The 24,667-nt window shown below is 65.2% G+C and overlaps 4 protein-coding genes across 4 annotated transcripts; 2 read left to right on the top strand and 2 right to left on the bottom strand.

Moving 5' to 3' along the window:
• Positions 1-31: 31 nt before the first annotated feature.
• On the top strand, positions 32-7,941 carry AEBP1 (AE binding protein 1; the record flags this gene model as incomplete). Its single annotated transcript, XM_084221717.1, has 22 exons — positions 32-279; positions 1,046-1,476; positions 1,591-1,980; positions 2,200-2,271; positions 2,647-2,718; positions 2,801-2,887; positions 3,438-3,554; positions 3,660-3,749; positions 4,152-4,220; positions 4,299-4,373; positions 4,452-4,561; positions 4,658-4,797; positions 4,886-4,970; positions 5,048-5,192; positions 5,281-5,369; positions 5,648-5,771; positions 5,845-6,041; positions 6,305-6,484; positions 6,562-6,901; positions 6,991-7,130; positions 7,204-7,303; positions 7,388-7,941. The coding sequence occupies 22 exons, from the start codon at positions 32-34 to the stop codon at positions 7,933-7,935; spliced, it is 3,849 nt and encodes a 1,282-aa protein (XP_084077843.1). The 3' UTR covers positions 7,936-7,941.
• Positions 7,942-8,265: 324 nt separating this feature from the next.
• Positions 8,266-15,167, bottom strand: POLD2 (DNA polymerase delta 2, accessory subunit). Its single transcript, XM_084221822.1, has 11 exons — positions 15,043-15,167; positions 13,124-13,363; positions 10,841-10,962; positions 10,202-10,325; positions 10,012-10,126; positions 9,649-9,847; positions 9,464-9,544; positions 9,036-9,193; positions 8,803-8,930; positions 8,626-8,727; positions 8,266-8,548 (listed from the first exon to the last, which is right to left on the bottom strand). Exons 2-11 carry the CDS (start codon positions 13,341-13,343, stop codon positions 8,391-8,393), a joined length of 1,407 nt encoding a protein of 468 aa, XP_084077948.1. The 5' UTR covers positions 13,344-13,363; positions 15,043-15,167; the 3' UTR covers positions 8,266-8,390.
• Positions 15,168-15,256: 89 nt separating this feature from the next.
• On the top strand, positions 15,257-17,186 carry LOC311163110 (saposin-C-like). Its single transcript, XM_084221830.1, has 5 exons — positions 15,257-15,715; positions 16,168-16,238; positions 16,316-16,480; positions 16,560-16,732; positions 17,088-17,186. The coding sequence occupies exons 1-4, from the start codon at positions 15,679-15,681 to the stop codon at positions 16,725-16,727; spliced, it is 441 nt and encodes a 146-aa protein (XP_084077956.1). The 5' UTR covers positions 15,257-15,678; the 3' UTR covers positions 16,728-16,732; positions 17,088-17,186.
• A 1,555-nt stretch (positions 17,187-18,741) lies between these two features.
• GCK (glucokinase) lies at positions 18,742-24,264 on the bottom strand (the record flags this gene model as incomplete). The annotated part of the gene is made up of 10 exons (XM_084221769.1): positions 18,742-18,886; positions 18,978-19,211; positions 19,810-19,965; positions 20,178-20,361; positions 20,799-20,898; positions 21,174-21,269; positions 21,358-21,477; positions 21,779-21,933; positions 22,039-22,201; positions 24,220-24,264. The coding sequence occupies 10 exons, from the start codon at positions 24,262-24,264 to the stop codon at positions 18,742-18,744; spliced, it is 1,398 nt and encodes a 465-aa protein (XP_084077895.1).
• Between the last annotated feature and the right edge of the window lie 403 nt (positions 24,265-24,667).

The raw sequence follows: 24,667 nt of genomic DNA, 5'->3' as shown, positions 1-24,667 counted from the left end.
TGCAGCAGGGTCCTGTGGGAGCTGGGGAGCAATGCCCGGGTCTGGGGGCCGCGGTGCAGACTGCAGGTGGGCCCCCCCAGCCCCGGGCAGGCCCCGGCATTGCTGGGCAGTGAGTCACGGCTGGGGGGGCCACGCGTGTGCGGGGGGGGCTACGCATGTGACGGGGCTGGCGGCCGAGCTGCCACGTGTCCGTGTCACCGGCGGGGCCCGGGGAGCCTGCGGGGCCGGCGGGCTGGGGGACACCCGGGGCACCCCCGGCATCATCCCGGGGCTGCCTGGGTGTGCTCCCCCAGCCTGGACCCTAGCCCGGCCGGCTGGGGAGGGTCACACGTGTGTGATGTGTGTGCACAGAGTGTGCCCCGCACCCCCGCACCCTTCTGTGTGCGGGTCCTTGTGCTCTGCATCCCCCGCGTGTGCGGGGAGCCCCGGGCGGTGCCAGGCGTGTGCAGGGTCCGTGTGCCCCGTGTGAGCCGTGTGGGAGGGGGATCCCGTGTGCAGAGTGTGTCCCGTGCGTGTCCCGGGTGGGCTCCCGTGTGTGATCTGCGTGTGTTGAGTGTGTGTGCGCGATCTCATGTTCTGTGTGTGTTCTGTCTGTGGGCTCGTGTGTACAGGGTGTGCCCGGGTACAGATGGTGCCAGGGATGGGGGCACAGGGGTCTGGGGGTGCAGGGTGTGCCGGGTTTGGGGGCGCAGGGGTCTGGGGGTGCGGGGTGTCCCGGCTTTGGGGGCACAGACGTACAGGCGCTGCCGTGTGCCCGCCCGTGCTGGGAGCGCGGTGCCGGTGCCAGCCCCGGGGCCGGGCTGGTGGCACTGTGCTGGTGGCACTGGGCTGGTGGCACTGGGCTGGTGGCACTGGGCTGGTGGCACTGGGCTGGTGGCACTGTGCTGGTGGCACTGCTGCCCTGCTGCTCCCCAGGCCGTGCCAGCGCTGATGCAGCCCCAGCCCCTGCGAGCCTGGCCCCGCACGGCGCCGGTGTGGGCTCGGTACCAGTCCCAGGCGGTGCCGGTGCCGGTGCCAGTGCGGGTTCCGTGCGGGTTCCCAGCAGTCCCGGTGCAGTGCCGTGTCGGTGCCCGTCCCGCTCGGTGCCGTCCCGGTCCCGCTCGGTGCCGTCCCGGTCCCGTTCAGCGCCGGTGCCGAGCGGGTCCCGCCCCCGGCCGAGCGCCGCCCCCCGCCCGCCCTTGCGGGGCTCTCGGGGCTCTCCGGTACCGGGGCCGGTGCGCAGCGCGATGGTCCCGGCGGGGCCGCCCCGCTCCTGCCTCCTGCTGACGGCCGCGCTGCTGCCGCTGCTGCCGGTACCGGCACCGGGGGCCGCCCCGGGCCCCCCTGCGCTCTCCGACGCCGAGATCGAGGAGTTTCTGCGGGGCTTCCTCGGACCCGGGGACGGCGGGGACCGGGACGGGGACCGAGACGGGGACGGCACTGAGCTGGGCTTCGGCACCGACCTCAGCATCGGCACCGGTACCGGTACCGGTACGGGTGAGTGATGGGCACCGGGATCCCCCGGGAGGGGGTGCGGGACGGGGGCTCCCCCGGCCCGGCCCCGCCGCGCTCACCCCGCCTCGGGGGCCGCTCCCCCTCCTGTCCCCGCAGGCGCTGCGGGGCCGCTGCCCGAGCCCGAGAAACCCAGGAAGGGGAAGAAGGAAAAGCCCCCCAAGAAGCCCAAGGAGAGACCCCGGGGCCCCAAGAAGGACAAGGACAAGGACAAGGACCGGGGCAAGAACAAACCCCCCAAGAAACCCAAGGAGAAGCCACCAAAAGGCTCAGAAAAAACCCCAAAAGGCTCCGAAAAGCCCCCAAAAGGCTCCAAGAAGCCCAAGGAGAAGCCACCCAAGGCCACCAAACCCTCTGGCAAGAAGCCACCAGTGCCACCAAGCCCCCCCACTATCCCACAGCCCTCACAGGGCAAGGAGGATGAAGAGACACCCGAGTTCCTGGAGCCCTCTCACAAGGAGGAGGAGGAGGAGGATGGAGGTGTCCGAGGTGAGTTTTGGGGACCCCCATCTTGCCCCTGGTGGGGCTGGGGTGGGAGGTCCCAGCAGAGCTTCACCCCCATCCTGGCAGCACCTTGCAGCTGGCTGGGCTCCGTCCCCTCGGGTTCCCCTCTGTCCCCCCCCTTTCCTTCCCGCTGTGGGGCTGGGAGGGGGTCAGGACAGGGCCCGGGGAGGCTGTGCCACCCCCTCGCTCTGTCCCTGTCCCCAGGAGAGCTGGAGGAGCCCCCAGATGAGCGCCGGGGGCTGGGCCGGGAGGACTGGAACCCTGAGCCCCAGCCAGGTGAGTGCCCCGTCCCAGGGCCACCACCCTCTGTCCTGGGGACACTCCTCTGCAGGCCAGGGCCACTGCTCCGCTCCCTGGAGCTCTCTCCTTGTGTTGGCACTCCCTCCCTGTCCCCAAATGCCACCTTCCTGCACCCCCGTGTCACCTTCCTTTGTCCCAGCCCCATCTCCCTGCACCCAGTGCCATCCCCTTGCACGCCAGGGCCACCTCCCTCCTCCCTGGTGTCCCTTCCCTGCCCTGGACTCATTCCCTGCTCCCAAGTGTCACCCCCTGTGTGCCCCAGGGCCACCACCCTCACCTCAGGGCCTCCCTCCCGTCCTCCAGTGCCACTCCCTGCTGTCCCCTGCCTCACCCCGTGTCCCTTCTCTGCAGAGGTCCCCGAGGAGCCGGAGCCCCCGACCCTGGACTACAACGAGCAGCTGGAGCGGGAGGACTACGAGGACTGTACGGAGCTGGGCTGGGCTGGGGGCGCTGGGCACGTCCCCCTGCCCCTCAGCACACAGCCAGTGCCACCCTCTGTCCCCAGTCGAGTTCATCCGGAGGCAGCCGAAGCCCCCCAAGCCCCCGGGCAGGAGGAGACCTGAGCGGGTGTGGCCCCAGCCCGAGGAGACACGTACGTGGGGGGGGGGGACATGGGTACTGGCACCCCTGGGGACAGTCCCCAGCCCTGGGAACCCAGGGTGACCCTGGGGACAGTCCCCACCAGCCCTGGGAACCCAGGGAAGCAGCACTTTGGGGCAGCCTGGGCTGGGGTGGATGTGGGGACCGTGTAAGGGGTGCGGGGACCCTGTAGGGGTGTGGGGGTCTCTTGGTGGCACGGGGGTCCCGTGGGAACATAGAGGGATCCTGTAGAGACACACAGAACCCCGCAGGGACATGGGGACCCTGTGGGGGCATGGAGAACCCTGCAGGGACTTGGAGGTCCCATTGGAGCATGGGGGACTCTTGGGGGGACCCTTGTGGGGATCTCCTGGGGGCATGGGTACCCCAGCGGGGTACAGAGGGGTCTGGTGGGGACATGGGGACCCAGGAGGGAAATGTGGGTGCCCGAGGGGCATGCTGGCCCCATAGGGACCCCAAAGGGGACAGAGGGAGCCCTGCAGGGACATGGGGACCCTCACTGCGTCCCAAATTCCAGCACAGCCCCTTCCCCCCTCAAGCAGGGCCCGAGGAGCCCCCGCCACAGCCCCCCCTGCAGCCCCCCCTGCAGCCCCCCCTGCCCGGCCCGGTGACCGAGGGCGACTACGGCGAGGGCTTCGAGCCCCCGGACTACGACGACTGTGAGTGATGAACGGGGAGGGACGGGGAGCCCCAGCACCCCAAACATCCCCATCCCTGCCCCCCCCATCTCCAGAAGGCTGCCCAGCCCCCCCTGTGCCCCCCAGGGTCCTACGGGCTGCCCCCCCCCACCAAGCCCCACGAGCACCCGGACAAAGAGGACGGGATGGAGACGGACGAGGAGAAAATCAGAGCCTGTGAGAGGGGTGGGGGGTCTGGGGGGTGGGCAGGGCCCGGCGGGGGGGACACGTGTGCCCCAGGGTCCATGGCAGCGCCACAGGGAGGGCGGCATGTCCCTAGGCTGGGTTCCATCCCCACGGTGGGTGGCACATCACTAGGGCAGGTCCCTGGGATAGGTGACACATCTGCATGGTGAGTGTCACCTCCCTGGAGTGGATGTCACATCGCCGGGGTGGGTGTCATGTCTTCAGGGATGGGGGCACATCCCTGAAGTGGGTGGCATGTCCCTGGGGTGAGTGACATGTCTGCATGGTGAGGGAGGTGGCATGTTCCCGGGGTGGGTGTCACACCCCTAGCATCAGTGGCACAGTCCTGGGGTGGGTGGCATGTTCCTGGGACTGGTGTCACCTCACCAACAGCGAAGCCCAAGAAAGAGGAAGAGGAGGAGGAGGAGCGCTGGGCAGAGGAGAAGGGCCAGGACCGCAAAGGTGGGTTCCAGCCCCCATTCCTGTCCCCTCACAACTGTCCCTGTCCCTGCCCCCTCACTGTGCCTTTTCCTTTGCCAGGAAAACCCAAAAAACCAGGAGGAAAGAAGTGGGATCCAGATGAGGAGGAATGGGCCCCTCCAGCAGAGAAGAAAAGTGAGTGTCCCCATTCCTGGGTGACAGGGACACCCTGCTGGGGAGGGAGGGAAGCTCATCACCGCCTGCTGTCCCCAGGGTGTCCCCCAATCGGGCTGGAGTCCCACCGCATCGAGGACGACCAGATCCTGGCCTCCTCCATGCTGCGCCACGGGCTGGGCGCCCAGCGCGGCCGCCTCAACATGCAGGTGAGGGTCACCCCCAGCCCCTGCCCCACGGTGACACCCCCAGTGCCCACCCCACGGTGACACCACCCCTGCCCTCGCCCCCTCCCTGCTCCCCAGGCGGGCTCCAACGAGGAGGATTTCTTCGACGGCGCGTGGTGCGCCGAGGACGACAGCCGCGCGCACTGGCTGGAGGTGGACACGCGCCGCGTCACCCTGTTCACCGGGGTCATCACCCAGGGCCGCGACTCCCAGATCCAGTACGGGCGCCTGGGGCTGCAGCTGGGGACCTGGCGGGGGGCAGCAGCATGGGCACCCCCGTCCCAGCCTGTCCCTGTCCTCCCACAGCGATGACTTTGTCACCAGCTTCTACGTGGGCTTCAGCAACGACAGCCAGCACTGGGTGATGTACAGCAACGGCTACGAGGAGATGGTGGGGACCGTTCTCGGCGGGTGACAGGGCGGCCACGGGGAGGGAGCCTCTGGGGTACATCTTTCCCTCCCGGGCAGATGTTTTATGGCAATGTGGACAAGGACACACCGGTGCTGAGCGAGTTCCCCGAGCCGGTGGTGGCCCGCTACATCCGCATCTACCCCCAGCGCTGGAACGGGAGCCTCTGCCTGCGCCTCGAGGTCCTGGGCTGCCCCCTCTCCGGTAACAGTCACCCCAAAGCAGCCTGGGGACCACGGGGGTGGGACCTCTGCAGCCATCCCCTGCTGCTCTACCCCTGTCCCCTCCACAGCCGTCAGCAGCTACTACACCCAGCAGAACGAGGTGACCTCCACGGACAACCTGGACTTCCGACACCACTCCTACAAGGACATGAGGCAGGTGGGCACTGCTGGGGGGCAGATCTGGCAGGGGCTGGGATCCTCTGTAGGGGATGGGACACCTGTGGTTGTGGGATCCTTCATGGTGGTGGGATCCTCCATGAGGAGTGGGCACCTCTGTGGTAGTGGGCACATCTTTGGGGCATGGCGTTCTCTGTGGTTGTGGGCACTTCCATGCTGGTGGGCATCTTCATAGGGTGGGACCCTCCATGGGCATGGGGTCCTCTGCAGCTCTGGGCTCGTCCCCCCCCAGCACTGCCCATTCTCCTCACCCTGCAGCTGATGAAGGTGGTGAACGAGGAGTGTCCCACCATCACCCGCATCTACAACATTGGCAAGAGCTCACGGGGGCTGAAGATCTACGCCATGGAGGTCTCCGACAACCCGGGCGAGCACGAGACGGGTGAGGGAGGTGTGAGGGACCGGGACCCCAGCCAGGGTGCCGGGTGTTTGCTGACCCTGCTGGGCCCCTCCAGGTGAGCCCGAGTTCCGCTACACGGCGGGGCTGCACGGCAACGAGGCGCTGGGCCGGGAGCTGCTGCTGCTGCTGATGCAGTTCCTGTGCAAGGAGTACCAGGACGGGAACCCCCGCGTGCGGGGCCTGGTCAGCGACACCCGCATCCACCTGGTGCCCTCCCTCAACCCCGACGGCTACGAGCTGGCCCACGAGGCGGTGAGGGGGCCACGGGGCAGTGAGATGGCACAGCGGAGCAGCGGGGAGGATGTGGGGCGGGCTGTGGGGCAGTGGGAGGGGATGGCAAAGCAGTAGGATGCAGCCCCCCCTCACAGCTCACCAGTGCCCTGGGCTGGCTGAGGGCTCCAAGCTGGGCACCTGAGATGTGTCAGGGAAGGGGATAGGACTGGGAGCAGTGGGATGGGACGTGGGTGGTGGGACACAGCCCCCCCGGACTCACCAGTGTACTGGGCTGCCCACAGGGCTCTGAACTGGGCAACTGGGCACTGGGCCACTGGACAGAGGAAGGCTTTGACCTCTTTGAGAACTTCCCCGACCTGGCCTCGGCGCTGTGGGCAGCCGAGGAGAGGCGGCTGGTGCCCCACCAGTTCCCCAACCACCACATCCCCATCCCGGAGCACTACCTGTCTGAGGATGCGGCGGTGAGTGCGGCACAGGGCACAGGGCCGGGGACAGGGTGGCAGGGGGTGACACCTCATGCCCTGTGCCCACCTCGCAGGTGGCAGTGGAGACACGGGCTGTCATAGCGTGGATGGACAAGAACCCCTTTGTGCTGGGAGCCAACCTGCAGGGTGGGGAGAAGCTGGTGTCCTTCCCCTTCGACACGGCCCGGCCCAGCCCCCCAACGCCGGCGGCTGCCCCTCGCCCGCTGGACTACGAGGACGAGCGCCCCGAGCTGCAGGAGACCCCCGACCACGCCGTGTTCCGCTGGCTCGCCATCTCCTACGCCTCGGCACACCTGAGCATGGCCGAGACCTTCCGCGGGGGCTGCCACACGCAGGACGTCACCGACGCCATGGGCATCGTGCAGGGCGCCAAGTGGCGTCCCCGGGCTGGCAGTGAGTTGGGGCCAGGGGCCTGCCTGCCCCACAGCCCGGCCACTGGCAGGTGAGCGAGGGGCTGGGTGGGCGTGTCTGTGCTCTTGCAGGTATGAATGACTTCAGCTACCTGCACACCAACTGCCTGGAGCTCTCCATTTACCTGGGCTGTGACAAGTTCCCCCATGAGAGCGAGCTGCAGCAGGAGTGGGAGAATAACAAGGAGTCTCTGCTCACCTTCATGGAGCAGGTGTGTAGTGGGACGTGACCACAGCTGCCCCACCTATCCCACACAGTTCCACTCATCCTTCCTCCTCACCCAGATCCACCGGGGAATCAAGGGTGTGGTGACAGACCAGCAGGGAGAGCCCATCGCCAACGCCACCATTGTGGTGGGGGGCATCAACCACAACGTCAGGACAGGTAGGTAGTGTGAGGTGCTGGCAGGGTGCTGGCAGCACTGTGCCACCCCCACCCCACCCCACCTGCTGCCCCCCGAATCCGCAGCCAGCGGCGGGGACTACTGGCGCATCCTGAACCCGGGCGAGTACCGCGTGTCGGCGCGGGCCGAGGGCTACAACCCCAGCGTCAAGACCTGCCACGTCCTCTACGACATCGGGGCCACCCAGTGCAACTTCGTCCTGTCCCGCTCCAACTGGAAGCGCATCCGGGAGATCATGGCCATGAACGGGAACCGGCCGATCCGCCGCGTGGTGCCGGGCCGGCCCATGACGCCCCGCGAGCGGCTGCGCCTGCGGCTGCGGCTGCGGCACCGCATGCGGCTGCGGGAGCAGCTGCGGCTGCGGCGCCTCAACGCCACCACCACCAGCAGCCCCACGGCCCCGCCGCCCAGCACAGCCCTGCCCTTCCCCTTCAGCAGCACGGCCTACACGCCCTGGAGCCAGGAGCCACCCACTGCCGGCACCTGGGAGATGGACACCGAGACAGAGGTGGTCACCGAGCTGGTGACAGAGACGGAGGGCTGGGAGCTGCACACGGGCACGGCGCAGCCGCTGACCACGGCCGAAACCTACACCGTGAACTTTGGGGACTAGGGACACACGACCCCTCACTCTGCTTCAAGCCACGGTCGGACGCTTTGGCATCCGCTTCCAACACCTTCCCTGAGCCCAGGCAGCTGTTCCAGGTGGGCTCCAGCCCCTCACCTTGCTGCTTCCAAGGACTGCAGGCATTGTCACCAACAGCTGGGTGCTGTCAGGGACATGCTACCCCATCCCTCAGAGCCGGGCAGTGCCAGCCCACTGTCCGTGTCCCAGTGGGGTGGCAGGGGTGGTACTGCCCTCCTGGGCAGGGCCCATGGAGGCGGGCACAGCCTTTCTCCCCTCCATTCAGTTTTTGTTACACAAATAAATCAAGTTATATTGGTATGAACATCTGGTCCCTCTGGTGCTTCCCCAGCTCTGTCACCCTCCCAGATGACAGAGAGCGACAGTGGGTGCCAGGACCCCTTGAGGGGTGGGGGCTTGTGCAGTCTGTGCCCTCCCTGTGGTCAGTGTCCAACTTCCATGTCCCCGTCCTCACTGTCAGCCCCGAAGCTGGAGAAGGTGATGGGCTGGCAGCTGAGGTCGCGCAGGTTGACGAGGCAGGCGGTCTGTGTGGCACTGAAGTCCGGCACCGTCACCAGCAGCACCCGCTGCCCCTCCTCCCCTGCAAACACAGGTGGGTGTCAGGCAGAGGAGCCCCCCAGCAGCCCCAGGAGTGTCTGGGGGTGCTGTGAGACCCACCTTGGAGCAGCTTGGACTGGAAGCGGGGCGCGTTGCCGCAGAAGTAGACGTGAGGGCACTCGGTGAGGATAAACGGGTCAGATTTGTAGAACGGGTAACAGCCTGGGGAAGATGGGAATTAGGGGGGGAGCCCCTGGCAAAGCCCCCCATTCAACAACCCCCCAACCCTCACCATACCCAGGGTGTCTGGAGCTGTGGGGCTGATGTGTCCTGCCAGCAGTGTCCACTCCAGGATCTCCAGGTAGTCGTCCATGCTGCTGTACTTGAAGATATCACTGATGTTCTGTCCTGATGTCCCTAAAAACCTACATTATGGAGGAAAGAAGGGCAGCTCTAGATGCTGGACGTGCCGGGATGTGTCCCTGGGTCCCACGGCACCGACAGCCCGCAGAGCTGGTAGGTTTGCTCACCTGACCCCGTCCAGGCTGGCCTGGTAGGGGTTGGTGACGAGGCGCAGCGTGGCGTAGGCGCTGGCCAGGGGCAGCATGCAGCGGTGCAGCGGCTGCTGCGGCAGCGTGTAGTTGGTGGGGTCAAACTCGCCGGGCATCACGTCCACGGGCACAGAGGTCTGTGGGTAGAGTGGGATCAAATCTCCAAGGGGGCTCAGGGCAAAGCCCTGGTGTCACTGCTGCTCCTTTTCCCCAGGACACCCCGCTTGGCTCCACAGAGGATCCCAGGAGAAGGATTTGGAGCTGCCTCTCCATGGGGCGCTCAAAGGGAAGCTGGGTGCTGGGGAAGGAGGTTTTGCCACCCTGCCCCCCAGAGTGCTACCCCGCCTCAAGAACAAGGCTCCCTCCCCCAGAGGAACACGACTTCCTGGCCAACCCTGAGCACTCACACAGAGCTGCAGCAGGATCTCATCCAGCATCTTCACAGCCTCCACACTTGCAGCCTGAGTCTTCTTGGTCAAGTACTTGGCCTGGGTAAGTAGGAAGACAGTGAGGGACAGCCCTGCACCCCTCTGCCCCCTCCCCACACCCTCCCAGTGCCTCAGGCGAGGCTGCAGCTCTCTCCTTGCTGTACCTTGTTGATGGTGTCTCGGCTCTGGGTGTTCTGGCTCAGCAGATTCCCGGCCAGAATGACACGGGTGATGTGGGCAGCGCAGCTCTGCTCGCCCTCTGCACCCAGCTGCCCCGTCACCTCGTCCACCAGCAGCTGAGTGCTCAGCAGGGCCTCCCCACTCATGCTGCCCAGCCCCAGCCCCGAGGCCAGCAGCACGAACCTGCACGGATGGAGAGGCTCAGGCAGTGTGCCACGCTCCCAAACTCAGGGGCTTCAGAGAGCCAGGGCAGGGGGCCCAGACCCCCGGCAGCCCCTCTGGCAGAAGGGGCTCAGGGACGCAGCAGGGACACAGGGCCAGCCCCAGTCCTGCTGCTGCCGCCTCACCGGTCGGAGCTGGGCCCGCTCCAGGGCAGCGGGGGCGGCAGGTCGGCGAGGCAGTGATCCTCCACCAGGAACCTGCCATCCTCCTGCTCACAGCCATACACAGCCACGATGGTCCCTGCGGCACAGCAGGCACTCAGCCCCAGCCAGCCCCTGCAGGGTGGCTGCCACCAGAGCCAGCGCTGTCCCTTACCTGTCACCAGCCTCTGCACATCAATGGCTCCTTCCAGCTTGATCCGCTGCAGCTCGTCCTCCAGCATCAGCTCGTCAGAGGGCTGGATGTACTTGGGCAAGGGTGGCTGAGGCACCAGGTTGTGCTGCGAGGGCACAGGGACAGCTCTGATGGCCTCAGCAAGGACCAGGAGCCCCCAAGGACCCTCCCCAACCCCAGCCCCCCATCACCAGTACAGCCAACACCCCAGCTGGGGGCCCCAGCCGCTGGAACCCCCTGGATGGGCTGGTTTCACTCACGGAGCAAGAGTGGTGGCAAGTGGGGGGGAAACAGATGGACAAGGGGTGGGTTTAGATTGGATTATGGGGAAGGAATGTGAGGGTGGTGAGGCCCTGGCACAGGTTGCCCAGAGCAGCTGCAGCTGCCCCTGAATCCCTGCAAGTGTCCAAGGCCAGGTTGGATGGGGATTGAAACAACCTGGGCTAGTGGAAAGTGTCCACACACGTTGGCACCAAGGTGGCATCCAGGGACAGACCATCCTGCTCAAACCTCTGCCAGTTCCCTGGCTACAAGGCGCCCGGGGAAGCCATGGTGGGCTCTCTCTCAGGTGTGCTGGCACAACCCCACCGAGCTGTGTGGAGGAGGGGGTGAGCCCATTACCTCCTCGCTGATCTCCTGCAGGATGGAGGGCTGGAGCTGCATGGCCTTGAAGAGCGTCCCCACCACGCAGCACTTCTCTCCCTCCTGCAGCTCCGAGAGCCTCCGCAGGGCAATGTCATTCCCTGTGGAGACACGGGGGTCAGTGGCCCCGGGGTGGCAGCGGGCAGGGGCAGGGCAGGGGAGCAGCTGAAGGGCCCTGGTGCCGGGGAATGCTGGGGAATGTTGGGAGCCTCCTGCCTCTCCTCGAGGCACGGCGCCCAGCAGACATGTGTGGGCCAGATGGGGCCAAGGAGCATTCCAGAGCCTGCAAGCCTGCAGGCATTTCCTCTGCTGGGGGGAGAGCTGGGTCACGAGGCTGTGTTCAGCTCCCACTAACAGCTCTGCCTGGGAAGGGCCCAGGATGCACCCTGGGGATGGGGGGCTGCTGCTCCTGCTCTCCACCCAGGGGATGACCCATCAGGAGATCACTCAACACCCCCAAACCTGGCCTCTGCTAGGGCCAGATCCTCTGCCCCAGATCCCTGCTGGAATTCAGGATCCCCATCACTTCCAGAGAAGATCCTAGCATGCTGACAGGTCCCTGGGCTTTAGGCAGGGATCCACAGGGGATGTAGGCTGGGAGAGGAGCAAAAATCTCCCTCACCACAAGGTGAGCCCAAAACTGGGGACCCAGAGATGCTCTAACCCCATCCAGCGTGTGTCCTCCCTTCCAGGATGTGGCTGTGGGATTGTTATTCCCTGTTTAAACCAGCCTGTGAAGTCCAGCCTGAGCCTGAGGCCCTGGAGAAGAGCAAGGAACCTGCTCCTGGTCTCCTCTCCCAAAGCAACACTGCCTGCACCAGCTCCTCATCCTTTCTGGGTGACATTTCTCCTCCCCAAAACCTCACTTTGCTCATCATGTGCTGCTGAATGTGACTCTTCTCCCAGGGAAAGCACCCCGCTGCCATCCCTGGCACCCCACACTGGAAACATGGATTCCCGAGCCCAGGAATGCAAACACTCTGAGTCAGAACAAAAACAATCCTGTTGAAGTTTCTTGTTTTTGGCTCAAACTCCCCAAAATGTGTGTTCGGGGGGAGGGGGCGTGCTCTCCAGATTTTTGCCTGCAGGCGCTTCCTGCTGGGAGACAAACCCCAGAATCTGGTCCCATCCCAGGACTCCAGGAGGTGGAGCTTTACAAACCACTGGGTCCTGTCACACTTGGCAAAGTCCAGGGTGGCCAGCCAAGGAGTGACATCTGCAGTGGGACCAGCACTGGCTTTGCTTCCACACAGCCCACGGGGCCGGGGAGAGCACAGGAGCAGGCGTCTGGCCCAAAAGCTCCCACTGAAGGGGTTTTTGCCCATAGAAGGGCAAAGCTGAAGGAAATTTGATCTCAGGCCGTGCCCAGGCCGGGGAGGGGGGGCAGAGCCCCAGCAGTGTTGCTTCATCCCGCGGATGGAAACTCTGAGCGAGGGTCCCACCCGCAGAACCACAACCCCCCAGGACAGGAAACAGCCCCCCCAACACCTCTCACCCCCCTGTGCCCCACTTCCTGGCCTGGGCCCCCCAGCCCCACCCTGACAAACCTCACACTCAACTCCTGCTCCCTAAGGCGTGTGGGGGGATGTGACAATCATGGTCTCCCTGCCCTGGGGCAGTATTTACTCCTGGGCAGTGCCTTTCCCTGGGGCAGCGTTTCCCCCTTCCCCCTGGCAGTGTTTTCTCTGGGACAGTGTTTCTCCCTGGGGCAGTATTTCCCTAGTGCAGTGCTCTTCCCCCTGGGGCAGTGTTTTCCCCCAGGGCAGTGTTTCTCCTGGGGCAGTGTTTCCCCTTCTCCCCTGGGCAGTATTTCCTCAGGGAACTGTTTTTCCCAGTGTTCTCCCCTTTTCCCCTGGCAGTGTTTCTCCTGGGGCAGTGTTTCCCCTTCTCCCCTGGGCAGTATTTCCCTGGAGCAGTGTTTTTCTCAATGTTTCCCCTTTTCCCCTGGCAGTGTTTTTCCCCCAGGGCAGTGTTTCTCCCGGGGCAGTGTTTTTCTCAGTGTCTCCCCTTTTCCCCTGGCAGTGTTTTTCCCCCAGGGCAGTGTTTTTCTCAGTGTCTCCCCTTTTCCCCCGGCAGTGTTTTTCCCCCAGGGCAGTGTTTTTCTCAGTGTCTCCCCTTTTCCCCTGGCAGTGTTTTTCCCCCAGGGCAGTGTTTTTCCCAGTGTTCTCCCCTTTTCCCCCAGGGCAGTGTTTTTCCCCCAGGGCAGTGTTTTTCCCCCAGGGCAGTGTTTCCCCCCCCCCCGGCAGTGTGCTCCCCGCTCACCCCAGCGGCCGCGGGCGCGCCGCTCCAGGCGGGGCCGCATGCCGGCCAGGCGCACGGCGTAGACGTGGGCGTACTGCCGGGAGAAGCTGCGCTCGCCCAGCCGGAAGGGCTGCGACAGGTCCGAGTAGCCCGCCGCCGCCACCCGGGGGAAGGTGGGGGGCTCGCCCGAGGGGGGGGCGAGCAGCCCCTGCGCCGTGGGGGCCGCCTGCTCCGAAAACATCCTGGGGTCCAACCGCGGCTCTGGAAAACAAACCGGGGGATGAGGATCTGGGGCCCGCCCGGCCATCGCTGTCACCCCAAGATGCAACAGTCTCCCCGAAAACCATCCTTCCACCCCCAAAATACAAACCGCGTCCGGGTCTGACCCTCCCTGTGCATGCTGCACCCCTCGGCCCCCCTTCCTCCCGCCCAGGGCATCCCCACACTCATCCTAGTGACCCTCAGCCCCCCTTCCTCCCACCCCAGGGCATCCCCACACTCATCCTGGTGACCCTCAGCCCCCCTTCCTCCCGCCCAGGGCATCCCCACACTCATCCTGGTGGCCCTCAGCCCCCCTTCCTCCCACCCCAGGCATCCCCACACTCATCCTGGTGGCCCTCAGCCCCCCTTCCTCCCACCCCAGGCATCCCCACACTCATCCTGGTGACCCTCACCCCCCTTCCTCCCACCCCAGGCATCCCCACACTCATCCTGGTGACCCTCAGCCCCCCTTTCTCCCGCCCAGGGCATCCCCACACTCATCCTGGTGGCCCTCAGCCCCTCTTCCTCCCACCCCAGGCATCCCCACACTCATCCTGGTGACCCTCACCCCGCTTCCTCCTGCCCAGGGCATCCCCACACTCATCCTGGTGACCCTCAGCCCCTCTTTCTCCTGCCCAGGGCATCCCCTCACTCATCCTGGTGGCCCTCAGCCCCCCTTTCTCCCACCCCAGGCATCCCCACACTCATCCTGGTGGCCCTCAGCCCCCCTTCCTCCCACCCCAGGCATCCCCACACTCATCCTGGTGACCCTCAGCCCCCCTTTCTCCCACCCCAGGCATCCCCACACTCATCCTGGTGGCCCTCAGCCCCCCTTCCTCCTGCCCAGGGCATCCCCACACTCATCCTGGTGACCCTCAGCCCCTCTTTCTCCTGCCCAGGGCATCCCCACACTCATCCTGGTGGCCCTCAGCCCCCCTTTCTCCCACCCCAGGCATCCCCACACTCATCCTGGTGACCCTCAGCCCCCCTTCCTCCTGCCCAGGGCATCCCCACACTCATCCTGGTGACCCTCAGCCCCTCTTTCTCCTGCCCAGGGCATCCCCACACTCATCCTGGTGGCCCTCAGCCCCCCTTCCTCCTGCCCAGGGCATCCCCACACTCATCCTGGTGACCCTCAGCCCCCCTTCCTCCTGCCCAGGGCATCCCCACACTCATCCTGGTGACCCTCAGCCCCCCTTCCTCCTGCCCAGGGCATCCCCACACTCATCCTGGTGGCCCTCAGCCCCCCTTCCTCCCACCCCAGGCATCCCCACACTCATCCTGGTGGCCCTCAGCCCCCTTCCTCCTGCCCAGGGCATCCCCACACTCATCCTGGTGACCCTCAGCCTCCCTTCCTCCCACCCCAGGCATCCCCACACTCATCCTGGTGACTGCGCCAACCTCTCCTACGATCCCCCCCAGAGCAGGACACCTGAAGCCCCCACAAAGTACACCGGATCCCCGCAGGCCCCCCTCCCAGGGGCCCTGCACAGCGCCCTGGCCGTGCCCCTCTAGCACGATCCCCCTCCCCGCGGCACCGGGAGCCCCAGGACAAAGCAGCCCCCAGCCCCCCAGCCCCCTCAGGCTGCAGACCTCACAGGATCCCGCAGCCGGGTCTCCCCCGCTCCCAAACGGGCACAGCCGCTCAGCCGCGGCCCGGGGTTCCCGCCGGTCCGTACCGGGTCAGGGGTCGGTCCGTGCCGGGTCAGGGGTCGCAGGCCGAGGGTCGCCGCCGGTACCGGGGCCCGCCATGGGGGCGGGGCCGCGGTGGGAAAAGGCGCGAACGCCGCAAACACGGAAGCGGTGCGCCGCGCGGAGAAGTGACGTCAGAGCCGCCGCGAGAACCGCCGTGGGCCGGGGGCGGCGCGAGACCTCGCCGGGGGGGGGGGAGAACATGGCGGGGACCGGGACAGCGGCACCGAGCTGGGCCCCTTGGAACCCATGGGGGGAAGGGCACTCCGTGACCGCCCCCAGAGGGGACACCGAGCCCTGGCGCTGCCCGGAGCCCGGAGGGGTCCCGGGAGGAGCCGGGACAGACCCCCCCGGTAGGCCCTCGGGGGCCCGGCCAGTCCCTGAGGGGCGAGGCTGGGGCTGCTGAGCTCCCCGTGTCCCCCCCGAACCCGTTCCCGCGGGGTGGAGCTGTGAGGCAGGAAGGGCGCTGGGGAGCAGCCGTGCTCGGGTTTAAGGGGTTTGGGGTTTTGGGGTTTCGGTCCCCCACCCCCACAGCCCGCGGCCCCGCTATAAAAGGTGTCAGGACGCAGGCAGCCACCCACGGCCAGTCAGTCACCTGCTGTCACCGGCTCAGCGGGCTCACCATGGCTGCCACCCTCCTCCTGCTGCTGCTGCTGGGAGGTACCGGGACCCTCCTGCCTCCCTGGGGGGACGGGCACCCCGAGGGGAGGGGACAGGACACAGGGGGACAACGGGGATGGCAGCCTGTGTGGCTGAACTTGGGGGGGCTGGGGTCTGTGTGGGGAGCTGTGTGCACCAGGGATGGGGTCTGTGTGGGACAGGCACTCAGGGGTGTGGGGAGGGTCTGTGTGGGGAGCTGTGTGCGCTAGGGATGGGGTCTGTGTGGGACAGGCACTCAGGGGTGTGGGGAGGGTCTGTGTGGGGAGCTGTGTGCGCCAGGGATGGGGTCTGTGTGGGACAGGCACTCAGGGGTGTGGGAAAGAAGACAAGGGGAAAGGCGGGAAGGGTGGTGGGGATGGGGCTGAGTACCTGGGGCTGGTGGTTTGGGGTCTGGGCACCTCGGTGATGGGCACCCAGCCTGCAGCCACACTCACTGTCCTGTCCCCATGCAGCAGCGCAGACCACGGCCACGCGCTGTGGCTGGCAGCAGCAGTGCCAGCACCTCCAGGACAGCCTGGCCCTGGTGAGCACCCCAACCCCAAGCACTGCTAGGGCCACCTGGGGGTCCAGGCAGCCCTGAGAGTCTTTGTGTCCCCACAGGAGAATGTGGCTGATGAGGACGGCGTGACTGACAAGAATGACGTGGCTGATGGGGACAGTGTGGCTGACGGAGACATGGTGGCACAGGGCAAGAAGATCAAGTGCAAGCTGTGCACCAAGGTCCTGAAGAAGATCAAGAAGCTGGCAGGTGACGACCCCGACGAGGTGAGGGGCGATGAGGGCCTGAGGGGCCGGGCTGGGGGGCCTCTCCCTGTGTCCCCCTGACCTGTGGTGGCTTTGGCAGTCGGCGGTGGAGGCGGCTCTGCGGAAGGGCTGCCGGGCGCTGGGCCGGAACATGGGCAGGATATGCCAGCAGCTGGTGAACAAGTACCGGGAGCAGATCACCGAGGGGCTGCAGAACGGGGACATGCCCCAGGACATCTGCACTGCCATGCGCATCTGCCGCTCCTGAGCACGGTCAGTGCCCACCTGCATCCTGATACTGCATCCTGTGTCCTGCACCTCGCATCCTGCATCCCCATCCCATACCCCATGTCCCATACCCTGTGTCCAGCACCCCGCATCCTGATCTTGCACCCTGCATCCTGAACACTATCTCCTGCATCACATATCCCTCCTCTGCATCCCACACTTTGCACCCCACATCCCTCACCCCACACCTGCCAGAGGGGTGGGAGTGTGCTTGGGGTTTCTGACCCTTCCTGCTGTACTCTGTAGGGTGGGGGTGAGCCAGGTCATTGTGGAGCAGGGGGAGGGCTGGAGGAGCTGCTTCCACTGTCCTCTGACACCCCCCACTCTCCTTTCTCCACAGGCAGAGCTGCCAGTGCCCCCAAATCCGATGCCCCTCCAGCCCCGATGCCCCCACAGCCCAGCCATCCCCCTCCCCCACAATAAAGTCCCTCCTCTGGCTCCAGGGTCTCGTTTGTCTGCCCTGGGGGAACACGGCGACAAGGGCATATGGCACCAGGCACTGGCAGGGGACAGCCTGGCCCCGGCCTGCTCCCAGCAGGGCCAAGGTGACACTGGAGGTGCCAGTGGGAGGGTGGGGATGTGTCCCGTGTGGGCTGGGGTGAGCGGTTCCCTTCACACTCCTGGGTGGTCCTGGCTGTCACTGTCACCTCCCCATGCACCCCATGCCTGGCACTGCATCTGTCCCTGGCACTGTCACCGGTGCTGCCATGGGCTTGGGATCATCCTCAAGGTCCCAGCTGAGCACAGGGCATCCCTGCTTCAGCCCCAGCCAATCAGAGCACAGGGAATCCCACACTTTTTTTTTTCTTTAATTCTAGCCAATTGGAGTGCAGGGAATCTCTTCTGATTGCCCCCAGCCAATCAGAACAGAGAGACTGCAGTTCCCTGAGGGCTGCCACCAATCAGAGCTCCAGGATGTCTTTCTGGTGTGAGCCAATCAGAATGCAGGGGATCCTGCAGGCTGAGGGCTGCAGCCCTGCAGAGCAGAGGGATCCCAGTGCCGCCTGCAATGGGGAGCTCTGGGGATCCCAGTGCTACTCCTGGGACCCTGCACTTTGTGAGGACACCAAGATCCCTCAGCAGTCCCAGCCCCACGCCCTGTGCTGATCCAGTCCCCGCAGGTGGTCCCAGATGCCCAAGAGCTGCCCCAGCACCCTGAGAAGTCCCTGTGTCCCAGGGGCCCCCAGAGCCCTGCAGTAGCCCCAAATGTCACAGATGTAACCCCAGACCACCATACCTTTGGGCTGACCCCAACACCCTGAGTGCGCCCCAGGGGATCCCAACACCCTGTGGTGTCTCAGGAGGACCCCTCCAGCCTGGGGTGCTCCAGACCCTCAGAGTGGCACAAAACCCTGGGTTGCTTCCAGAGCCTTCAGAGAACCAACCACAATGTGCTCTGGTACTGCCAGATCCTTAAAAGAACACCCACACCCTGGGGCGCCCATGAGCCCCCGAGGGACCCCAACATTGTGCTCCAGACCCTCTGGTGAACTCAAGTCTCTGGGGTGCCCCAGACCTTTCAGGGGACATGGGTGGGCACATGGCTGGAGGGGACCCCCCAGTATGCCCCCCTCCATCTGGCCCATTTCTGGTGCACTCTGGTCAGTCACTGCACCCCAGGGATCACTGGTGGGGAGCTCCTCTACCCTGACATCCCCCCCAAAGTACCTCCAAAGAGCCCCTTATCTCTAGGCCACCCCCTTTGGGGGGCTTTCTCCCAGCAAAGGGGCTGGGGTGTGCTGGAGCCCCCCTTGCTGCAGCTGTGTGAGGATGAGGGGGGGAGGTGAGGGCACGGGAAACTCCGTGGCCACCCCATAGGTGTGGGGCAGCCCCATGGGGGTCTCTACCAGCACGGGAAGAGAGCAGCACTGGCCCGAGCGGCCCCAGAGAAGTCCACACACACCCCGTTTATTGGGGGGGCCGGAGCCGCCTCCTCCCCGCGTCCGTGTCTGCTCCCCGAGGAGCGCCGGCCCCGCCATCCCCCGGAGTCCAGCTCACTGCCCCATCATGCAGGCCATCTTGCAGGCCACGGCCGAGATGAGGGCGGCCCCGCGCCCGCTGCCTTCCTCGGACTGGATGAAGGTGATGTCGCAGCCGGGCGTCAGCTGCCGCACCGTGGCGTGGAAGTGGTCCTTGAAGCTGGGGAGGGGGAACGCGGGGTCACACATGGGGTCAGGGCTTGGGGGGAAGAAGGGAGGGGACGGGCGTGTCCTGGGGTCTGGGGTCCCACCTGGGATGGAGCTTGTAGACGGAGCCGTCGACGCCGACGGTGATCTTGAGGGTGTCCTGGCTGCGGCTCTCGCGCATGCGGTTGATGACGCCGGCCAGCCCGGCCGAGCACATCTGGGCAGCCCGCGTGGACACGCTCTCGCACACCCGGCGCACGATCTCGCAGTCCGTCCGCGACGGCAGCAGCTCGAAGGCTGACAGGATGTTGTAGATCTGCTTGCGGTCGTCGGAATCGCTGAGGTAGGGGGAGAAAAGGGCGTCGGCAAAGGCTGAAGGGTGGGGAGCCTGGGTGAGGCAGGTGGAGAGGGATGGGGGAGTGAGGGAATGGGGGATCCTCACACGGGACAGCTGTATGGGGTCCCAGGATGGGGAACCCCAGCTGGGTCAGTCAGAGTGGGCTGGTGTGGGGTGATGGGACTGCTCTAGAGGGCTAGCTAGTGTGGGGTGATGGGACAGAGGGACCTGGCAGTGGGCCCCCCTAATGTGGGGTGATGGGACAGGGGGACCCCAATATGGGACAGAGTAGGCAGGTACAGAGTGATGGGATCATGATGGGCCCATGACAGGGGACAGTGTGGTTTGGGTGGCAGAACACCAAGGTGGACAGTCAGAATAGGCTGGTATGGGGTAACAGGACAAAGGACCCCAAAATGAGGCAGTCAAAGCAGACTGCTATGGGATGATGGAACAGGGGGAACCCCTGTGGGACAGCCCAGTGCAGAGCGAGAGCACAGACTCCTCAGTGTGCCTGGACCAGTGCAGAGTGAGAGCACAGGCCTTCCAGTGCCATGCAGCCTGGCAGACGGTTTGGGGGTGCCTCCCCAGCCTTGTACCTCTCAATCTGGGACATGAAGCGGGTCTCAAAGGTCCCACGAGTCTTGAGCTTCTCAGAGGCCTCCCCGTTGAAGAGCAGGTTCTCATCCACCAGCTTCAGCAGCACCAGCCGCACAATCTCCCCCATGTACTTTCCCCCAATGATCTTCTCGTACCTGAGGGGGGCACAGGCCAGGGGGCGGCATCAGAGCTGGGATTTGAGGGCTCACATCACACAGCACCCCCTCTTTCCTCCCCCCTCCTTGCTGGATGTGTTCTCGTGCGTGGGCATGGCCCAGGGCGGAGGATGCCCTGCTGGGGGCTGAGCCCAGCGCGGCAGGGGGACGGCAGGGACGCCCAGAGGAACTGGATCTCTCCTATTCCTTACAGTTGCTGACCGGGGTTAAGGGAGGTCTCGTCCACCACGCGGTCGTACTCCAGGAGGAACTCGTCCAGCTCCCCGGAGGCACCAAAGGCCCCCCACTCCGTGTTGACGCACATGCGCCCCTCGTCGCCCTCCACCAGCTCCACGTTGTGCATCTCCTCCATGTAGCAGGCGTTGCAGCCCGTCCCTGCCAGGAACTGGGCATGGGTCTGGGCAGGGGGCAGCACTGACACCCCCCACCACAGCCCTCCATCCCAGCTGGGATAAAACTGGGACAGTGCTGTGGAGCAATGGGGAAGAACTGGAGGGGTCCAGACATGCCAGGGCAGGGGTTGGGACCCATATGGAGCCTGAGGGATGTTCCTCAGCCCGGTGACTGGCACCGTGGTATGCAACTGCTTCAAGGGTGGTCCCTGTTATGATGACCACCCCCTTTCTCCTCCCAAAGTGCCCCAACCATGCTGGGGCCAGGCAGTGCCATCGGGTGTCCTAACCACCGGACACCTCAGCAGAGTGCCACTGCCACCCCCTGTGGTTGGTGTGTCTCCCCAGAAGGACAGGGGAGCGGGCCCATGGACAGCTCCCTGTGCCCAGCCATGTGTCCCTGTAGAAGGGGCATCTTACCCACAATCATCCCAACCTCGCACCGGTGATCTTCGTAGTAGCAGGAGATCATCGTGGCCACTGTGTCATTCACCATTGCCACCACGTCCATCTCAAAATCCTGGGGACAGGGACCAGTGTGGGCTCCTGGGGGGCCAGGCTGTCCCCAAAATGGTGGGTTTGGGGTGGACAGTGCCCAAGGGTGAGGGGCCCGGGCACATGTCATGCACATGTGTGTGCACACATGGAACAGCCCTGCCCAGAGACACACTTGGCTCCAGCAGCCCCATCTGGGGACAGCTACGTTCCAGTGGTCCCTTCCTGGGGACACAGCAGGCTGCAGTGAGCCCCGGGCAGGACAGCTGGGGTGGTGCCAGCACAGTGGGATCCTCTCACCCCTCGCCGTTTGATGGCGTCCCTCAGCAGCCCCACCACGTTGTTCCCTTCCGCGCCCGAGGCTTTGAAGCCCTTGGTCCAGTTCAGGAGGATGCCCTGCAATGGGGTCAGACCGAAATGGGGCTGTGGTTTAGGTGAGGCCTGGGGACCCCTAAGCCCTTGTGCTGCCCGGACACCCCCTCACCTTGTCGATGTCCTCGTGACGCACAGGGAAGGAGAAGGTGAAGCCCAGGGGCAGCTTTTTGTGCTTCATCTGGTGCTTGTCCAGGAAATCAGAGATGCACTCGGAGATGTAGTCAAAGAGCTGGAAGACAGGAGGTCCAGCCTTTCCCGAGGGATGTCCCCACCCTCCCACTGCCCTTGGACAGATGCTGTCCCCCACCACGGGTTCCCCAGGCCTGGCCACCCCCAGCTTCTGCTGGCAGGACGGATGGGTGTGTCCCCTCTAAACACACACAATGAAAGGGGATGGGATGGGATGGGATGGGATGGGATGGGATGGGATGGGATGGGATGGGATGGGATGGGATGGGATGGGATGGGATGGGATGGGATGGGATGGGATGGGATGGGATGGGATGGGATGCCCTGTGTGCTCCACTGACCATCTCAGCTGTCCCCGTCATGGCATCCTCTGGGATGGAGTACATCTGGTGCTTCGTCTTCACCTTCCACTGCCCCTCCTCCCCCTCGCCCACCTTCACCAGCATCACACGGAAATTGGTGCCGCCCAGGTCCAGAGACAGGAAATCTCCCACCTCTGCAAAGCCAGGGAGAGGGGGAGAAGGTGATGGGCTCTTGGTAGGCTCAGCCTTCCGCAGGGAGCTGGAAGGGTGACACACAAGGGACTGGAGTGGCACCGTACCAGAGCCCTCGGGGGTGGAGCGCACATAGGTGGGCAGCATTTTGACAGAGGCTTCCTCGTGTGTCTCCAGCTTGAGCCCTCGGTCCATCTCCTTCTGCATCCGGTACATCACCTTCTTCAGGTCCTCCTCCTTCAGACGGAACTCTGACAGGATCTGCTCCACCTGCACACAGCACAGCTTCAGCCAGGGACCAGGAATCTGGGATGCAAGGGGCCTGAACCACAAGAAATAGCCAAGTTTCCCTTCCCCCAGCCCTGTTTTCACATGGACACCTTGAAATGACTTATCCTATCGTTCTGCTGTCCTCCTCCCGCTGAGCAGGGCATCCATAGGACTGTCATGAGGCACCAAGGCCCCTTCTGGTGCTGCCTGCAGGGTGTCACGGTCAGGTCTGGTGTCCCTGGGGGCTGGGGTTGGCACTGGACTCCTGCCACCCCCATCACCCAGCTGAATTGTTTGGGTGTAGAAGCCGTCACCATTCCAGCAGTGACCTGGGACCTCCCATCCCGATGAATCCCAGAGTAACTCCCAGCAAGGAGTGCTCCTGGCCATGCCCTTGAGGAGCACAGCATCTCCCACCAAGGATGTGGGATTCTTTAATGATGAAGATGCTGGTGTGTCCCCCTTGCTCCCCTGAGAGCATCCCTCTCCCTGTGTCCCACTGGGAATCGTGGGTACCGTTTTTCACCCACAAATGTGGGGCTAAAATAGGGCAGAGGGCAGGCAGGCAGGAATGCTCCTGGGGATTGCTGCCTTGTCTCGCTGCCAGGGAGAGCCGCAGGGCCCACTCCAGGGAAGCACCTGTCAAGCAGGATCCGTGTTTATCCTTTCCGTAGCAACCCCGGGCTCGGCGCAGCCTCCATTAGGCGGCAGGGCTGGGGCCAGGTGCCCCGGCTGTCAGATGGAGCGGGGCCGGCTTTCCCTCTCGGCCAGCTGCAGCCGGCAGCATTAGGGCTCATTAGTCACCGCCTCTTCCCGGCACGCAGATGTTTGCCTGGAGGCTGCTGCTGTTTCCTGACGGGTTTTGGGGTAGGGAGCTCAGGAAAGCATTTGGGGTGTGGTTTGGAGCGCCCCAGCTCTGGGGGCACCCCTTGCCGTGGCTCAGTCTGGCTGCCCTGGCACATCACCCGGCCCCCAGTGCCGTGGCTGCAGCACGGAGCCCCCCGGAACGGGGCTGGGCACCACGGCAGCACTGTGGCAAGGTTTGCCCCGATCCTGAGAGTGTTTGGCCAGAACGATTGGCAAAATCCTGCCAGGAAAGCATGGAGCTTGATCTGATCAGCCCTCCTGGGCTGTTGGCTGCAGGTATTCAGTGCCAATCCATCCCATGGCACCACTTGGCATGGGAACCCCAATCTGGCACAGCCAGAGGGTCCTCATCCCAAGGCTGGCACTTGGGAGTCTGAATTTGATTTCTCCAGTGTTTTTCCCATCTCAGCACCACATGTCCCTACTCATCTCCCCACTCGCCTTCAAAACCATGGGTTTGGCCCTTCCCTGGCAGGATTTGGCTATTCTCACATGACATTATCTCTCAGCTTCCCATGGAAATGGTGTGCTCCAACACATCCCACCAAAGGGATGGAGCTGGGAACCCTATGGCTGCTGGCTGCAGTGGCCAGTGACACCCATCTCTGCTGGTCCAGCATGTGATGAGTCCCCTCGGTGTCCGCTCAGTGTCCCAGCTGGCAGCAGGGGATGTCTCCACTGTCCTCACCCATAACCCTTTCAGCTCAATCCATCTGGGAGAGGATGCTTCCCACAAACAGCTGGTTCTTGGCTGGGGATGAGCCCTGTGCCACCCTGCTGGGCGTCTCAGTGACAGCGATGACAGCCAGCTGAAGGAGGTGACAGGCCCCATCTCATCCTGGGGATGCAGCTGGGCGATGCTGGGAGGGCAGGGGTATCCCAGACCAGCAGAATGTCCCACAAACACTCCCAGCTCCATCATGAGCCCCCCGTGCTGTAGAGCCTGTGTTGTGTTGTGCTGGGGGGTGACCTGAGGGATGGGGACCCCCAGGGCTGCCCCTGGTGTCCTCCCCAGCAGCCACCATCCTCGGGGCTGGAGCCTTGGGAGCTGCTGGGAGCACCTGGCCGCTCGCCCCAGGGAAGGCTGGAGCCCGGTGAGGCTCCGCACTCATCCCTCACCCCCGGCCCCCCTGGCCCCGGCAGCACCTCACCTTCTCCTTCCTGCTGCTCTCCATCCTGGCTCGGTGATCCAGCATGGGGGCAGGCGCGGGCTGGGGCGGGCTGCGGGCCGAGCCGTGCCCCCCTCGGCCGCTGCGTCCCCACCGTGGTGCCCGGCCCGGGGCAGCGCCCTGCCCTGGCCTGGAGCGCGTCCGGCGGGCCCTGGGCTGCTCCGTGCCGCGTCCCTCGCTCCGTCCCTCGCGGATGCTCCACTTTCGCTGCCTTATCTCATCCGAGGGCCCGAGCGGCCCCGGCGAGGCGGTCCCGGCCCCCTCAGGCGGAGGGGCAGCGAGCGGGCCCCGGGGCCGCGGCGGGGTCAGCCCTGCGGCCCCACATGCTCTGCTCGGCTCCGGCGGCTCCGCTCGCGCTCTCCGGGGCTCCCTCAGGGACTCCGGGCTGCCTGGGGGTCCCAGCCCAGCGCGGGGGGCTCCGGCAGCCCTG

The sequence above is a fragment of the Fringilla coelebs genome, assembly GCF_963513975.1.
Source record: "Fringilla coelebs genome assembly, chromosome: 26".
Lineage (NCBI taxonomy): Eukaryota > Metazoa > Chordata > Aves > Passeriformes > Fringillidae > Fringilla > Fringilla coelebs.
This window is presented reverse-complemented; position numbering and strand designations above follow the sequence as displayed.

Bases quoted from the DNA above. Each gene is read 5' to 3' on its own strand.
- LOC311163110 (XM_084221830.1), top strand. From the start codon at position 15,679: ATGGCTGCCACCCTCCTCCTGCTGCTGCTGCTGGGAG. The intron at 15,716-16,167 runs GTACCGGGACCC...GTCCCCATGCAG, and splicing joins CCTGCTGCTGCTGCTGGGAG to CAGCGCAGACCACGGCCACG. The intron at 16,239-16,315 runs GTGAGCACCCCA...GTGTCCCCACAG, and splicing joins TCCAGGACAGCCTGGCCCTG to GAGAATGTGGCTGATGAGGA.
- POLD2 (XM_084221822.1), bottom strand. From the start codon at position 13,343: ATGTTTTCGGAGCAGGCGGCCCCCACGGCGCAGGGGCTGCTCGCCCCC. The intron at 9,848-10,011 runs GTGAGGCGGCAG...CCATCCGTGCAG, and splicing joins AGCGGGCCCAGCTCCGACCG to GTTCGTGCTGCTGGCCTCGG. The intron at 8,549-8,625 runs GTGGGTCTCACA...CTGTGTTTGCAG, and splicing joins CCAGTCCAAGCTGCTCCAAG to GGGAGGAGGGGCAGCGGGTG.